The sequence below is a fragment of the Chlorocebus sabaeus genome, chromosome 5 (genome assembly GCF_047675955.1).
Source record: "Chlorocebus sabaeus isolate Y175 chromosome 5, mChlSab1.0.hap1, whole genome shotgun sequence".
NCBI lineage: Eukaryota > Metazoa > Chordata > Mammalia > Primates > Cercopithecidae > Chlorocebus > Chlorocebus sabaeus.
The window spans coordinates 25,969,051-25,985,668 of NC_132908.1; the positions used below are offsets into that span (position 1 = coordinate 25,969,051).

Consider the following 16,618-nt stretch of genomic DNA (forward strand, 5'->3'; position numbering starts at 1 on the left):
CCCTCGGGTTGTACCAAAAAATAAGTAAATAAGGCTAACTCTATGTTCTTACCAGATATTCACCTAACAAAAAGACATGGAAAAGTTAAAATAAAAAGTCTAGTAAGAAATATATCAAGGGAATACAAACGAAAGAAAGCAGGGATAGCAATATTAAAATATGAAAAAATAGAATGCAAAGTAAAAAGCATTCGCTGGGGGAAAATAGCCATTTTATCTTGACAAAAGATAAAATCCACAATTCCACAATGAAAATATAACTGTCAAGAATCTTCTTGTGATGAATAACACAGACTCAAACTTTTTTATGAAAACAAAAACTATCAGAAATGCAAGTAAAAAGGGGAAGAATCCTATTGAAGAGAAAGAGATTAACCTACCTCACCCAGTTTTTGGCAGATAAAGAGAGTAAAGATAAATAAATAACAATTTAGAGGCCGGGTGCAGTGACTCACACTTGTAATCCTAGCACTTTGGGAGGCTGAGGTGGGAAGATTGCTTGAGGCCAATAGTTTGAGACCAGCCTTGGCAACATAGTGAGACCTCATCTCTACCAAGAAAATTTTTTTTTAATTAGCCAGGTGTGGCAGCATGCACCTGTAGTCCCAGCTACTCAGGAGGCTGAGATGGAAGGATCACTTGAACCCAGGAAGTTGAAGCTGCAGTGAGACGTGATGGTGTCACTGCACTCCAGCCTGGGTGACAGAGCAAGACTCTGTCTCAAAAAATATATATAACAACATAAAGCCCTTAAATAATACTATCTATAAAACTGCTTTAAACTGCACACAGGGAATATACCTGCTTTTTCAAATAAAACATTTATGGAAAAAAATATAAGGCAGAAATTGCATAGGCTACTTTCTCTATCCTTCAGTAAATTAGAAATTAATGACAAAAAAAATTAAGCAAATAAGACAAGGCACAGGGATTTTTTTTTTTTTTTTTTTTTTTTTTTTTGAGACGGAGTCTTGCTCTATCCCCCTGGCTGGAGTGCAGTGGCGCTATCTCGGCTCACTGCAAGCTCCACCTCCCGGGATCATGCCATTCTCCTGCCTCAGCCTCCTGAGTAGCTGGGACTACAGGCGCCCACCACTGCGCCTGGCTAATTTTTTGTAATTTTAGTAAAGATGGGATTTCACCATGGTCTCGATCTCCTGACCCTGTGATCTGCCCGCCTCGGCCTCCCAAAGTGCTGGGATTACAGGCGTGAGCCACAGCGACCGGCCGCACTGGGATTTTTTTAATAGACAGAGCCTCACTATGTTGCCCAGGCTGGTCTCTAACTCCTGGTTTCAAGTGATCCTCCCACCTCAGCCTCCCAAAGTGCTGGGATTACAGGCATGAACCACTGCACCTGGCCTATACTGGGAAATTTGTAATGCTCTACTAAATAATTTTGGATCAATGAAGTAATAAAATCAAAATTTCTGAACTTTTAGAAACAAAATTGTCATTGCATAATCTTTAGAAAATCATCTCAAAGAAAGTGCTGCATTGTAAAGCACTGCACTTATAGGATATGGCTAAAGCAGTGCTCAGAGGCAAACTCATAGCATTAAATGCATTCATAATTTTTTAACTACGAAAAAAACAAAATTTTCCATGTAAAAACTTGCAAACATTAACAAACCTCAGAAAAGTCAAACAAAAGAAAACTAGGATGTATCAGAAAATTTGAAAAAACACAATCAATAAATACAAGAGTAATAGGCTTTTTTTTTTTTTTTAAGATGGAGAAGGGGGCAATAAAACAACTAAGCTGACAATACCTGGGCTGCAGAAAAAAAGGGAGAAGGGTAGAACAAATCAGGCCTGGGGCCTGAGGATGTGCAGTCTCAGTAGAGATCCTATGTAAAGGTTTCAAGCCAGTCAGCTCTCTCTGGAGGTCTGGAAAGCAATTTTTACCAGGGCCCATATCACCATTGGTAGACTTGAGCAAGACAAAGCCATTAGAAAGAGAAGAAAACCCACAAAATACACAGGAGCAGGAATGAGAAAAGGAAACTCATCAAACAGAGGCTTTTTATTTAAATCCTTTTAAATTCCTTTTAAAATTCCTTTTAATTCCTTTTAAAAGAAATTCCTTAAGTAGAAAACTGGACTGTGTGGTAGCTCATGCCTGTCAGCCCAACACTTAGGGAGGCCAAGGCAGGAGGATCACTTGAGCCCAGAAGTTCAAGACCAGCCTGAGCAACATAGCAAGACCCCACCTCTACAAAAAAAAATTTTAAAAATAGGTGGGCATGGTGACACATGCCTGTAGTCCCAGCTACTCGGAAGGCTGAGAAGGGAGGATCACCTAAGCCTGAAAGGTCAAGACTGCAGTGAGCTGTGATTGCACCACTGCACTCCAGCCTGGGCAAGAGACTGAGACCCTATCTCAAGTGGAAAGAAGAGTGGAAAACTAAAGTGATCAATCAGCAAAGACTAACTTATTGTGCTTAGAATGCTCCTCTCTACTCCCTCAAGAACTCAATGGCTGCCCTCTTTTTTTTTTTTTTTTTTTTTTTAAGGCAGAGTCGCCCAGGCTGGAGTGCAGTGGCGCCATCTCGGCTCACCGCAAGCTCTGCCCCCCCGGGTTCACGCCATTCTCCTGCCTCAGCCTCCCGAGTAGCTGGCACCACAGGCGCCCGCCACCATGCCTGCCTTGGCCTCCCAAAGTGCTGGGACTACAGGCGTGAGCCACCGCGCCCAGCCTGGCTGCCCTCTTAAAGTTGTTCAGGCCTCAGTTCAGATGTCACCTTGTCAAAGAAGTCTCCCCAACACTGTATCCAAAACTCCACCTGAGCTATCTCACTACTCTGTTTCATGGAATTCAAAGCACTACATCTCTATATGAAATTATTGATTTATCTACAGTTTAACTTATTCATTTTCTCTCCCTCCACTGGAATGGATGCTCCTTGTGGGCAGGAACCTTATTTATGAAGTTCACCTAGTGAACCTGATGCCTAGCAGAGGACCTGGGACAGAGTAGGTGCTTAATAGATGTGATGGATGGATGGATGGATGGATGGATGGATGGATGAATGAATGAATGAATGAATACCAAAGGAGACAAGACAATTTCCAGAAAATCCTTCCAAATGATCTCTTATTACAAAGGAGAGCAAATCTTTTTTTTTTTTTTTTTTTCAGAGTCAAGATCTTACTCTGTCACCCAGGCTGGAGTGCAGTGGTGGAATCACAACTCACTGCAGCCGAGAACTCCTGGGCTCAAGCAATCCTCCCATCTCAGCCTCCTCAGTGGCTAGGACCACAGGTGCACACCACCACACCTGGCTAATGTTTTTTGTAGGATGGGGTCTTGCTATGTTGGTCTTGAACTTCTCACCTCAAGCAATCCTCCCGTCTCAGCCTCCAGATGGAGCCACTGCACCCAGCTAGGAGGACAGATCTTTAAAGATAGAAATAGGTATCCTGGAAATACTTTAAGGGTCGGAACAACTCGGCCAGCAGGTAAGGGTTTGGTGCCTTTTGGAAAGATGGCCTTGCGTCTCAAAATTCTACTCCATCACCATTAGAGGAAAAATGTAAAGCAGGCTTCAAAAGTCACAAAAAGGTTATGGCTTATACAGTCGAGAGAGCCTATTAGCCTTCACCCACTCAGAGGAGCCCAACTGCTTCCTGATCCCGAGTTCCAGGGGTCATTTTTGGTCTGCAACTGGTGCCATATAAGCCGCCATCACCAATGTATCTGTTCTCATTGTCTGTCCCCTCCAGAATGCAAGCTCCATGAAGATAAGGACTGCCTGCTTTGTACCCCACTGAATCCACAATGACCTTAGTAAGGGCTTAATAAATTTAGGTTACATGCACAAATGAAGAAACCACCTCCTGTCATCTGTCTTCCTTCTCTGGAATGGAAGCTCCGTGAAACTAAAACCCTCATCCGTCTTGTTTCCTGCTACAGTCCCCCGCAGCTAGACAAAGCCTAGCACAGAGTAGGTGCTCATGAAAATGAATGAAAGAAGGAATGAGAATTTGTAGCCTCTCCTTCTGAGTCATCCCAAGTGTTCATTACCTACTAGTCCCAGAAAATTTGGCTTTTGGTTGGGGTGGGCATTTTTTGAGTAACAGCTATTCTGACCAACAGCGCATAAGTCATAAAACTGAAGGTCAAGGTCTAGCAGAACCTTAAGGGATAGTCAAAGATCAGCAACTAGAAAGCAGGGCTCCAGGTTCTGGTGCCAGTTCTGCCAGTGACTAGGGAATGGTTTGGAAAAGTGTCTTTCCCTGCAGAGACGTGCATTTCCTTGTTCGTAAAACAAAGAGTTGATTTTCAGACAGTGATTCTCAAAAGCGTGGGCTGCACATCACTGAGGCATGGAGGTAGATCGAGCAATTGGCAGCATGTCAGGTAGGGAGAAGTGTTATGAAAAAAAAAAAAAACAAAAAACAAGCTGCGTAGTGGAATAAGGTGGGGAGGTGACTGCGACTTTAAATAGAGTGGCCAAGGAAGACCTCATTCACAAGGAACGTTTGAGGGAAGTGACGGGGTGGAAATCTGGAGAAAGAGATTCAGGCTAAGGGAGTTGCACGTGCAAAGGCCCTGGGGCAGGAGTATGCCTGGAGTTGTGTGTGCAACAGGACAGTGGGGCTGCAGCAGAGACAGTGAGGAAGCGCATCATGGGAGATGGAGCAGAGAGTAATGGGGCAGGTCATGGCGGGTCTTGTAGCTACTGGGAGGACATTGGCTTTACCGGGAATGACATGGGAGCCACCGGAGGGTCTGAGCGGAGGGACTCCAGCAGTGTGCAGTAGGATTGCTCAGCACGGTGGGGGACAAACAGAAGCAGGATGATCAGTGAGTGGGATGCTGCAGTCACCCAGGCCAGAGATGGTGCAGGCTCAGACCAGGAGACGGGGAGAAATGGTGGGACTCTGGATGTGTTTGGGAAAAGAGTCAGCAGGATATGCCCATAGATTAAATGAGCTGTGTGAGGATGAGTGTGTGTTTGTGTCTGTGAGGAGAGAGAGAAAGGAGTCAAAGATGACTCCAAGGTCTTTTGCCTGAGAAATTGGAAAGATGAAGCTGTCATTTGTTGAGATGGCGCTAAGAGAGGGGCAGGGGTCGGGTGTGGGGGAGTCATCTGTGCCACCAATATTCAACCTGTCATCAATGTTCCCTGGTTTCTACTTTCTTTCTTTTTTTAATTAAAAAAAATTTTTTTTAGAGACTGGCTCTCGCTATGGGCTGGTCTCAAACTCCTGGCCTCAACCAATCCTCCCACCTCAGCCTCCCAAAGTGCTGGGATTACAGTTGTGTGCTATCCTGCCAGCCCCAGGTCTCTGCTCTCTAAGCACACGGTAGGACCGAAATTCTCCAGTCCTTGAAAAGGTGGACATGGCCATGTGATTTACCTTGACCAATGAGATGCAAGCAGGATGGTACATGCCACTTCTAGGCAAGGACTCATGCCCTTTCCTGCCTCGACAGCCATGGAAACTCAGAGATGGAGCATCCTTTATCCAGGTCCCCAGTGAGGTCACCATGAAGTAGAGTCCCTCACTGACCTGCTATGGACATGTCACGGGAGTAAGAAGTCCACTAGGGTTGTCTGCAACCTCCCACGTGTGCAGATTGCTGCAGATAGCTGGGACAGCATAGCCCAACCTGCCCTGGCTGAGGAGGGCAGAAAATAGATGATTAGGTAGAGACACGTTAATCTGAGATGCCTGTGAGATCCCCACGTGGAGAGATCCACCAAGCAGAGACAGTGACTCATGTCCAAGTCTTTTGTCTCCCTGCCCCAACCAACTGTGTTCTGGAGAGGGTCTTCCTCCTCTATGATCCTTCCAGGACCACCCAGAAGATCTCCCTCAAGGTGTGGCTCGGGCCAAGTGGGGCTGCCTGGCAGACGGGGGCAGACAGTGTGGCCAGTAGTGTCCAAGCGGCCAGAGGAGTGGGGGTTTCGGCCTCCCATCCCCTCTTCCAGAAAAGGACCCCCTGTAGAGGAACCAGGGTGCAAAGAGGCCCAGAGAGAAGGAGGGACACACGCACAGATACAGACAAAGGGGAGCAGAAGCCCCACAAACGTGTCCAGAGGGGAGAGAGGTAATCAAGTTGACTTAGGGAGAAGCTGCTTCCCACATGCCACGTTTGCTTGGAGTGTGAATGACTAATAAAAATAGCACTGTTTTCCTAAGATGTTTGTATTCTTCTAGTCACACTTTACATAAGACTTCTTTTTGTTGTTATTATTAGTGTATCATTATTATTATTTGGGCAACATGAAGAGGGGTCAGTGATGAAATGAACCCCCCATCCTCCAAACACTGCACCCACCCACTGCCGCCAACTGGGGGGATAGAGGGAGACAGGAGGGCAGAGTCGGATGAGGGAGGGTCTGACCTTCTCCATCTGCCTGGATGGGACACAGCCCCTCCCCCAGGGCTGAGGCCTCAAAGAGTCACTTCCCCTGTAGGGGCTTCCTGGAAAAAAGCACGGGGAGGTGGGAAGGGCCACGTGTGCTCCTGCCGCCTCCCCTGGGCTATTTCGGGCTCCCCTCGCTCGCCTCTCTCCTCTCCAGCTTCTCAGGCACCCTCCTCCCTGTGCGTGAGTGCACGTGCACTTGTGTGTGTCTGTGCATGCATGCGTGTGTGCACACACGTGTGTCTCTTTCTCTGCCCACATATTTCTCCCTTTCTCCGTCTCTGTCTGGTTCTGTCTCATTGCTGCTCTCTGCATCTCTGTCCGGGTGTGCACCCGATGTGGCGCATGTGCCTCGATCTCCCTCTGCGTCTCCTCATCTCTCTCTGTGTCTCTGTCTCTCTCCTAGCTCGCTCCCTCTGTATGTGTCTGCCTTGCTCTCTGTTGGTCACTCCCTCTCTGGTCCCCTCGGTCCCTCTTGCAGCCTCTCTCTGCGTCCCTCTCAGATTCTGTGTGTGCCACCCAACCTGTGTCTGTCACCCCCCCCCCCCCCCACTCCTCACAATGACTCTGTCTCCTGCCCTCCTCCTCCTCTCCTCCCCCGTGGCTATCTCTGATGCACGCTCTGCGAGGCCAGGACATGGGACAATGCTACCACGGCCGCTGCCCTCACCAAGCTCCAGCCCAAACACCCACCCCAGCTCTGCTTCCAGAAACACCGACCCTCCTCAACCTCCATCACCTCCCATTCCCAGTCCCTGCCATCGGAGAAGAAGGACAGCCCCCGTGAGGGGACCCTGCCTCCTCCAGGCAAGCTTGGGGCCAGGTCTTCTTCCACATCTCACCCACACTGCCCACACTTTAGGAGGCCGAGGCAGATGGATCACCTGAGGTCAGGAATTGGAGACCAGCCTGGCCAACATGGTGAAACTCCGTCTCTACTAAAAATACAGAAATTAGCCCAGTATAGTGGCGCGCGCCTGTAATCCCAGCTACTCAGGAGGCTGAGACAAGAGAATCGCTTAAACCCAGGAGGCGGAGGTTGCAGTGAGCCAAGATTGCACCACTGCACTCCAGCCTGGGCGACAGAGAAAGGCTCCATCTCAAAAACGTAATAATAATAAAATGATAAAATAAAATATTATTATTACAAATATTTTTACATAAAAAGAAAAACAATTGGGGGCTGGGAACTCAATCCTGTCAAGAGCAAAACTCTGGCCTAGAAGTTGCAAACTGACGGGACAAGGGTCTACCCACCCCTCGAAAGGGTTTGATTTTGGCCTGCAGATCAGATGTCTTTTAAAAAAAATGGATTTGTTGCCAAATGTGAACAATCAACAGATGTCATATAAAAACTGGGAGTTTTGAACAAAAATAGACCACTAGGCATCCCACAAGCACCCCCTCCTGTGGTGAGAAAGCCTTCTGGAACCACAAAGTAGTTGCCCAGCCCCCACAGGCCCCTACCCCTTCCTCACCTCACTCTCGTAGGTTTCCAGCCTGGCCCCTGTGGGATTTTAGTTGGTGGCTCTGGATCCAAGGGAAGGTCTAACTTCCAGGAGCCCAGTGGCCCTGGCTCTGACCTCTGAAGGGTGGTGATTTCACCTTTGCTGGGGACTCTGTCAGCTACAGCATTTTGCTATTTTTATTTTTATTTATTTTTGAGGCAGGGTCTCCCTCTGTTGCCCAGGCTGGAGCACAGTGACATGATCACAGCTCACTGCAGCCTCAAACGCCTGGGCTCAAGTGATCCTCTCACCTCAGCCTCCCAAGTAGCTGGGACTTACAGGCACACACCACCACACTTACCTAATTTTTAATTTTTTTTGTAGAGATAGGGGTCTTGCTATGTTGCCCAGGCTGGTCTTGAACTCCTAAAGGGATGCTAAAGTGCTGGGATTACAGGCGTGAGCCATTGTGCCCAGCTAGCATTGTTCTAATAAACTCCCCTTTTATTTATTTTTTTCCTTTTTTTTTTTTAAGACGGAGTCTTGCTCTGTCCCCCAGGCTGGAGTGCAGTGGCGTGATCTCAGTTCACTGCAACCTGTGCCTTCTGGGTTCAAGCAATTCTCCCGCCTCAGCCTCCCGAGTAGCTGGGACTACAGCTGCCTGCCACCACCTGCCTAATTTTTGTATTTTTAGTAGAGATGGGGTTTCACCATGTTGGCCAGGCTGGTCTCAAACTCCAGACCTTAGGTGATCTGCCCACCTCGGCCTCCCAAAGTGCTGGTATTACAGGCATGAGCCACTGTGCCTGGCCCACTCCCCTCTTATTCTTATCTGGGGTCGAGTTTGTTCCCATCACTTGGGACCAAAAGAGCCCAACCTGCACCGTCCTGAAGGCAGCAGAGGCCCGAAGTTGCAGCATCCTCACAAGATGGCTCTGAGTCTGGCACCCCAGAATTTAAACACGGGAGAGTGACCATGAGCTCCCCACAGGATGCCACTAAACACCTCTCCTTGGAAATAAACCAAGAGAGGGAGCAGGGAAGAAAGAAGAACATCTGACAAGCCACGGGAATGACAGGCACGGAGTACAGAGCCCCGCCTCTCGCTGCCCACAGAAGCCCTGAGAAGTCCCCAGAGCCCCAGTGCATTCCACAGGTGTTCCCTGAGTTCCTCCTGAAGACTTGGTCCCTGTCACATGGTGCTGCCTCCCAGAACCTGAACGAGCTGCCACGCTGAGTCCTACGGCATTGACGTGCCAGCTCATGTAGGCTCTGTGGACAGCACGATGTGACTGGGACAAGACTTGTCCTCAGGGAGCCAGCGTCCCAGCAGGGAGATGCACGATAGAGAGAAGCCAGTGTGATACGCAGTGGGTATGACCCCAATCAGAGCAGTGGGGACATCGGGGGTGCAGGGGAGTGCCGGCGGGCAGCAAAGCGGCTGATTCCAGTGGGGCGGTCCAGGAAGGCTTCACAGACAGGAGGACATTTGAGCACAGACTTACACGGGGTTGTCTTGTGGAAGAGTTCCTGGAGGCAACGAACAGCGAGTACAAAAGCCTCAGCCTGTCGGAGAGCGGGTAAAGGGGCCGGTGTGGCTGGAGAAGAGTGGGGGTGGAGAGGAGCAGGGAAGGGCAGGAGGCAGAAAGGCAGACTGCAGACTTCCTGGCGGTCCTTGGAAGGCATTCGACTGTGACTGAGTGAGGAAGGGTCCAGAGTGGAGAACGGGGGTGATCCGCCTCCAATGGAACAGGGAGCCCTCCGGCCACTGGGTGGAGAAACAGACCATGAAGTCAAGGCCAGGAGCATGGGGAGCCGCAGGGCTAGGTGGGATGCCCAGGGTTCTGATTGACCAGTTGGCAGGATGGACCAATGGACCAGGCGTCCAAACTGAGGTTTGGAGGCCTGAGCCCCTAGAGGGGAAGGGCGGCAATTCATGTAAAGTGAGGGCAGAACAGGTGGGGTTGGGGGACCGTGGACTCCTGCAAGGAGCAGCTCCACTCACTCCCGTTGGGAGTACAGACTCCATCTGCCAGGTTTTCAAGAGAAGCCATAAATCCAGATGTTTCTATGAAGTGGCTCCATATTCAAATGTTGGCAACTTATTCAAAGACACCGTGAACACTGCAGAGCCAAACAAAACAGATACACGGTTCAGATGTGACACGTGGGCCACCTGTCTGCAGCCACGGACTCGATGGCAGCAAGTCCCATTTACCAAGTGCTGGCTGTGGCCAGTGGAGTGCTGGGACCACGTTATCTGGATCAACCCCAATGATGCTATGGTGGGGCAGATAGGATCATCCTCATGCCCCAACCAAGGAAACTGGGGCCCAGAGAGGGCAGACTCCTACCCAAGGCCACACAGCAGCCGGCAGTGGTATGATGACTGGAACCTGGACCATCTGGGCCCAAACCCTGTGACGGGTCATGGGACAGGGCTCTGTCACCTCCATCATCCACACAAAACACTCAACAAAACTCCATTTTACACACGAGGAAAGAAAAAACCAGAGAGAGAGGGAGTATGATTTCTCCAAAGCCACTCAGCAAGTTGGCATCAAAGCCTGGAGCCAAACCCGGGGCTTGTGACTCCAGATGCAGTGCTCTGCCCAGCGAGCCTGGTTGGAGGAACCAAGGGAGCCTGAGTGAGCTGGGCTGGGGAGACTGGGGGGCAGCACAGCACAGCAGGCAACAGCCAGGCTCTGGAGCCTCCCACCTGGGTACACATCCCAGCTTTGCCACTTACTAGCTGTGTGACCTTGGGCAACTCACTTCACCTCTCTGTGCCTCTGTTTACTCACCTGGGAATGAGAGCAACCAGGGCACCCACCTCATAGGGCTATATGCGGATGAAAGGAAGTAATACTTGTCAGGCCAGCCACGGTGGCTCACGCCTGCAATCCCAGCCCTTTGGGAGGCCCAGCACTTTGGGAAGCAAATCAGTTGAGCCCAGGAATTTGGGACCATCCTGGGCAACATAGTGAAACCTTGTCTATACAAAAAAAATACAAAAATTAGCCGGATATGGTGGCGTACACCTGTGGTCCCAGCTACTCAGGAGGCTAAGGCAGGAGGATGGCCTGAGCCCAGGAGGTGGAGGCTGCAGTAAGCTGTGCTCACAATACCACACTCCAGCCTGAGCGACAGAACAAGACCAGAAAAAAAAAAAAAAAAAAAACATGTCGAGGAGTTAGAGCAATGCCTTCCATTGTGCAAATATTTGCCCAACAAATCTCCCAACATGAAACCCATCAACTATGACACTAACATACTCCCAAGCACCAAAAACCTCCTGGTTGGGAACATCACAGGGGTCCTCATACTTGTGACACTGTAGCAGCATAATTTAGGGGACTGAGCAGAAGAGCTGGGGTTCTCTGTTCAAAAGAAAGGAAGACCAGACAGGTACAGGGAAGGCTAGCTGGAGACTTGACTCTGAGTGACAGGAAGGCGGTGCTGTGCCCCACATCTAATGATGACTCGGATGCTGGGTGCAGGATGAACTGGGGAGTGGGGGTGATGGCAGAGGCGGACGGATGGCTGCAGAAGTCCGTGGGAGACATGGATGGCTGTGGGTGGCTCAGCCCGGGGTGGTAGCAACACCGAGATGATGCTCCCCACTCCCTGCCCTACATCACCAAATCCTTGCACCTCCAGTGGGTGCTAGCTGCTCTGATCCCCACCTACACAGTAGCCCTGGGAGGTTCCTGCCTGAAACCACGCTGCTAGTAAGAGGCTGTAGAACTTCCACCAGTTCTACGGGGGAGAGAGTGTTTTTGAGTCTGAAGGAAACATGCTCCTTTCTCCCCCAGCATCTCTCGGACTGCGGGAGGGGTCACCGCAGTGTGAGGCGTGTTGGCTCCCAGCCTGGGTTCCGCATGGGTCTTCTGGCTTCACACCCACCCCGTCGTCACCCAGCCCTGGGACTGGTCTCTCCCTTCTCTCTCTAATCTCACCCCCCTCCTGCCAGCCTGGCAAGTCCCCCAAGACCCCTCCACCTCCCCCCAGTCTTCCCAAGCCACCCTTTTCCTGCAGCTCAAAAGCATACAGGATGAAGTCCGACGCGTGCGGACATCGCCTGTCCTCCCAGCTGGCACAAGCCCCCCCACCGGCCCCACCATTGCCCCCACCCTAGACCTTCATTCTCCCCTCCTCCAGGCCACTCCTCAGCCACCCCCACCACACCCACCAGAACGATGCTTGCGTCTGCTCCCTACCCAACCCCTCCCCAGCCTCTCAACCAGAAGAGAAATTCAATTTGTGTGAAGGGCTTGGGGTAACTCTGTGTCGAGGCCACGCTTCCCTTTCTGTTTGTGGAAGGACACGGGTGCTCTTCTTGGAGCAAGGAGAAAAGGTTTCTTTGTGCAGGGTCTGGTGAAAGTATGTCTGTTTAGGGCAGGCTGCAGTTTTCTTGGTGAACGCTGTAGACTTTTAGTGTGGGAAAAAGGGCTTATTACGTTTCCCTGTGGCTGCCCGAGTGGGGAGAGGTTTTTCTGAGCCTAGAAAGGAATGACCAAACAGGCGAACAGGCGTTGGAGAGGAGGGAACATTTAGCAGCTCCTTCTCACGGAGCGGTGAGGATCTCCTGGTTGGTGTGTGCATTTGGGTGCACGTGAAACACACAGAAGGAAAGAAAGCTTTGCTGTAGTTTCATGGAAGGGAGGGAAGTTTAGCCTTGATGTATGGGGGTTGGGATGGCGGGATTTTGTTCAGGGGACTATTGGGATGTTTTTTTTGTTTTGTTTTGTTTTTTTTTTTTTTGCTCTTCGAGTAAAAAAATAAAATAGTCACAGAACCCAGAAGAAAGGTTGTCATGGCAACAAAAGTTTGAGGCCAGGTACTTGCTATCACCCTTTCAAGACCACAGTGGTGGAGAAGGCAGGATTTTGGCACTGTAGGATCAGCTGCAGAAACCACCCAGCTGGCTCCGATTCCCAAATTTCTCACCAGCACCGACAAGCTGATAACTATTTTCCAAGCTCTCAGAGAGGAAAATTGTGATTTCGGGGGAGGGATGATCTCCAGCCCACAGTGACCAAGAGGAAACTGTGGGTTTCTTTTATTTACCCAACAAATTAACCATCTGTATTTCTAACTCACAGAGTATTGGGAGTGAGGGTCTTAACTGAGCCCCCCAAAATGCCAACTTCCCTGACCCCTCAACTATACTATTCTCTTCCCCGATTCCTTCACTCTGATTTCTTTCTGTTCCCAAGAACACAATTTGAGCTCCCTTCCCAGAATCCCCTGTGAGCCTCAAGTTTCTCATCTGAAAAAGCAAGTGCCCTGGAAGTGTCTGCCTCAAAGGTGGCAGCCAGGATTCAACAAGATTCAGGAGATGAGAAGTTTCAGCAGGACCTGGTGCACGTTCAAGGCTCAATAAATGTTAGCTAACATTGTTTTTAAAATAATTTTCAATTAATAATCTTTTGAAATACTTAAATATCCCAAGTCAAGCCCTAAATGAACTACAGGGAAATAACTGTAGCAAGTACTGGGACCGTGACCTTCAGGGAGCAGCCAAGAGAGACTCCAAACAATTAAGAGGCTCAGCTGACCAGCTTGAACCAGGACACTCCACAGAGGTAGAGACAGGGCCACTCCAGTGCCAGAGATGCACCACTGTATTTTCAGGTGTGTGCACAGAGGAAGGGGGGCAGAGGTGGTATGTCCCCAGGGTTGGGTCTCCTGAACCTTGGAAACACCTTCTTGAACTTGGAGAAAGATGTACAGTAGCAAGATGTCTACCTCCAAGGACGAAGATGTTCCTGACAACAAGGTGTTACAAGGCCTCTGTGTGAGAGATTAGGGTTGGGCTGTGTGGAAGGCAGAGACTTTTGGCCAAGATGCCTTTTGAAGTGAGTAATTTTAATTGCATCCCACAGTAAACATTTGAGTCTTGAGTGTAAAGCAGAAGTGGGTCTGATGGGGTGAAACCAATCAGGGGCAGGTCCCTATTCAAACACCATGTATCTCTGACAAACAGCCAGCCCGGTTCAAGTCAGAGAAAAGTTTGGTCAGGCACCCCCAGAAGCGAGACAGAGGAGGCAGCACGGTGGGAAACCTCCGGTTCATCGTCCCAAGGCCCCATCCAGTATGCACCCTGCAAATGTTTCTTGAGGACCTGACCTAATAAGCGCTAGACACTACTCGGAGGCAGCAGTGAATGAGACCAACCAACCGGGCTGGCCCTCACAGAGTGACATCCTATGGGGAGAAGGAACTATAAGCTAGTGACCAAAAACAGGCCCCAGAAAATGTCAGGCAGCGCCAAGTGTGGCAGGCAGATAAACTCAATGGTGAGGTCTAAAGATGGAGACCCTCCCTCCAACGGGGAGCTCACAAGGTTGTCTCTCCTCAGGGTCCCGACTTGGAAGGCGGTTGAGAGAGTCCCAGTGAAACTGACCAGGAGCCCCTGAAGAAGGAGGTGGGGCGGGGAAGGGCCTTCCAGACAGAGGATGCAGCCTGTGCAAAGGCCTGGAGCTTTTCACCGGGTTCGCTTCACAGCTTCCTCCCTCTGCCCTCTAAACCACTTAGGCCACTGGCTTATTTAGGGCAAACTAAGGGTGGAGGTCTGCTCTTACCCACCCTTGAGCACACACACATATGTGGTGTCCACACTGAGGAGCTAGGCATGCAGGGACGAGTTTTAACCTTGGAGAAAGAGGTCAATTCACTGAGGAGGGTGCCCACGCCTGGACACCCCTCTGAGACACCACATCTTTTGGGCCAGCTCTACCTGCTGTGTGGTACAACCGGCTGTCGGGCAGTTGTCCCCTGGGCCCTGCCCCAGCCCGGCTGTCTGCCTCCAAAACACACACTCCAGCCCAGGCTGCCTCTGGAAGGTAGAGGAGGGGGTTCACGCAAAGGGGACAGCTTGATCTGCCTTCTGAAATGTCAGTCCCCCCACCGAACCTAATGGGAGCCTTGTGCTAAGCTAAGCCCTCCTGGACTCCTCGACCCGGAGTTTGCCTAGCCGTCCCCAGTTCCCCAGTCTGCCTCTCCCAGGAGGGGGCCAGGATACAGAGGGCTCCCTGGCATCTGGCAACAGGGGTGCCTCTGGGCGGGTGCGGCTTTCTGGGAGCCCGTGGACTCCCCCACTCCCCACTCCCGTCTGAGAGGTTCGGCGCGGATTGGCGATGGGGGTGGAAGGCTCCCGGGTCTGTGGATCTGCGGCGGGAGGGGCGGCTGATAACAGGAGTCCACGCATCACCCCCACCCCCAGGGGCGTTCCAGGCTGGATGGGGGCATCTAGTGCCCCGCGAAAGGAAGAGGAGGAGGGGGCGAGCGTGGAGACGAGTTGAGGCGCGGAAAGCAGCGCGCGCCCCTCTGACCAGCAGCTGGGGTGGGCGCCTTCCCGGGGCGCGGGAGCGTCCCCAAAGCCGCGGGGCGTCCGCAGAGGGTAGGAGGTCTGCCTTGCACCTCTCCACCGCGGAGCGTCCCGCATGTCCCCCCGCGCTGGTCCCCGGCCCCGGAACGGCGCGCGTCCCCTGCCCCGGAACGTCGCCCCCAGCCCGGCGGAGCGCCGGGAGCTGGGCCCAGGCGGCGGGAGGAGGGCGAGTGGGTCCGGGACTCGGGCCTCGGTGGCCGCGCCGCCCCGGGGGAGCCGGAGCCGAGCTGGCCGCCGCCCGCGCGCACTCACCAAGCCCGCTGAGCTCCTCCTCGCACGAGTACCAGATGCCGGTGTGGAAATTCCTGAAGAGGAAGCGGTCGTCGCCGGTCTCCCAGCTGTAGAGCGCGCCGCCAGGGGGGCCGTTCCCCGCGGCGGTGGCGGCGGCGGCAGCGGGGGCGGCGGTGCCGTTGGCCGTGGCGTTGGCGCCCGAGTTGGGGCAGTTGGCGCGCCCGCCCTGGCCGCAGCCCGGCTTGGGGACCCGCTGCGTGCCCTGGCACCAGTGCGTGGTGAGGAACGCGGTGGTGGCGAACAGCAGCGCCAGCAGGTTCAGGGCCACGGCCAGTAGCGCTCGGCCGCGGCGGCTCGTCTTCATGCCGCCCGCGCCGCCGGGACGGGACCGCACCGCCGGGGAGCTCCGCGCGCGAAGTTGGCAGCCGGCGCCCCGCGTCAGCGGCCGCTGCCCGCCGCGCCCCGGGGCTCTGGCGCCTGCGATCGGCGGCGGCGGACGCGGCGCGGGCCCATGCCCCCCCCCAATCCCGGGGTGGGGGAGCGGCGCGGGGGGCGCGCGGGGTGGGCGGGCGGGGAGGGCGGCGGCGGAGGAGCTGCTCCGGCGCGCCCGGAGCCCGGAGCGCGAGTGCACCTCGGCGAGGAGCCGCTGGCGCCTGGCAGCGGCCACGGCGCAGGGACGCGCTCCCCTCCGTGGGGAGACACCTGCAGGCGGCCGGCGACACTGTTCCGGCGCCCGCCCGCACGGGGAGAGGGGGCGCCCCACGCCGGGCGCGGGCGGGGGCCTGGGAGTGGAGGGACGCCCCCGAAAGAAACCCGAAACAGGGTGAGGGTCTGAGACGCAAGGAGAATCCCAGGCAAGGCGCTCCTGAGAAAAATCCCCACAGCGGACGTGGGGCAACAAAACCCACCGCGAGCGGGCATCTCATGAGACCCAGAGAGGCCCTGCCCTAGGAAACAAGGGCAGAGGCTGCTGGGGCCCCCCAAGAGGGACATAGACCAGCAGGACCCTGCCCCAGAAGGGGATCCCCAAAAGGAGCCCCGCACCAGACCCTGAGAAAGGAGTTTTCCAAAGAGTCTAAACAGCAGAGCCTGCAGGGCTTCCCACAGCCAGGGAGCTGCAAGACCCCCTGGGTAAGACACCCCATGCTGGACCTGGAGTGTCAGGAT

At 52.8% G+C, this 16,618-nt stretch overlaps 1 protein-coding gene across 1 annotated transcript in view; it reads right to left on the reverse strand.

The window, feature by feature from the left end:
- GSG1L (GSG1 like) overlaps positions 1 to 15,815 on the reverse strand; it is a 268,680-nt gene extending 252,865 nt beyond the window's left edge. The window contains exon 1 of the mRNA XM_007988670.3: positions 15,473 to 15,815. Coding sequence (XP_007986861.1) covers positions 15,473 to 15,815 — 343 coding nt within the window. The remainder of the gene's footprint in view (positions 1 to 15,472) is intronic.
- Positions 15,816 to 16,618: the final 803 nt, after the last annotated feature.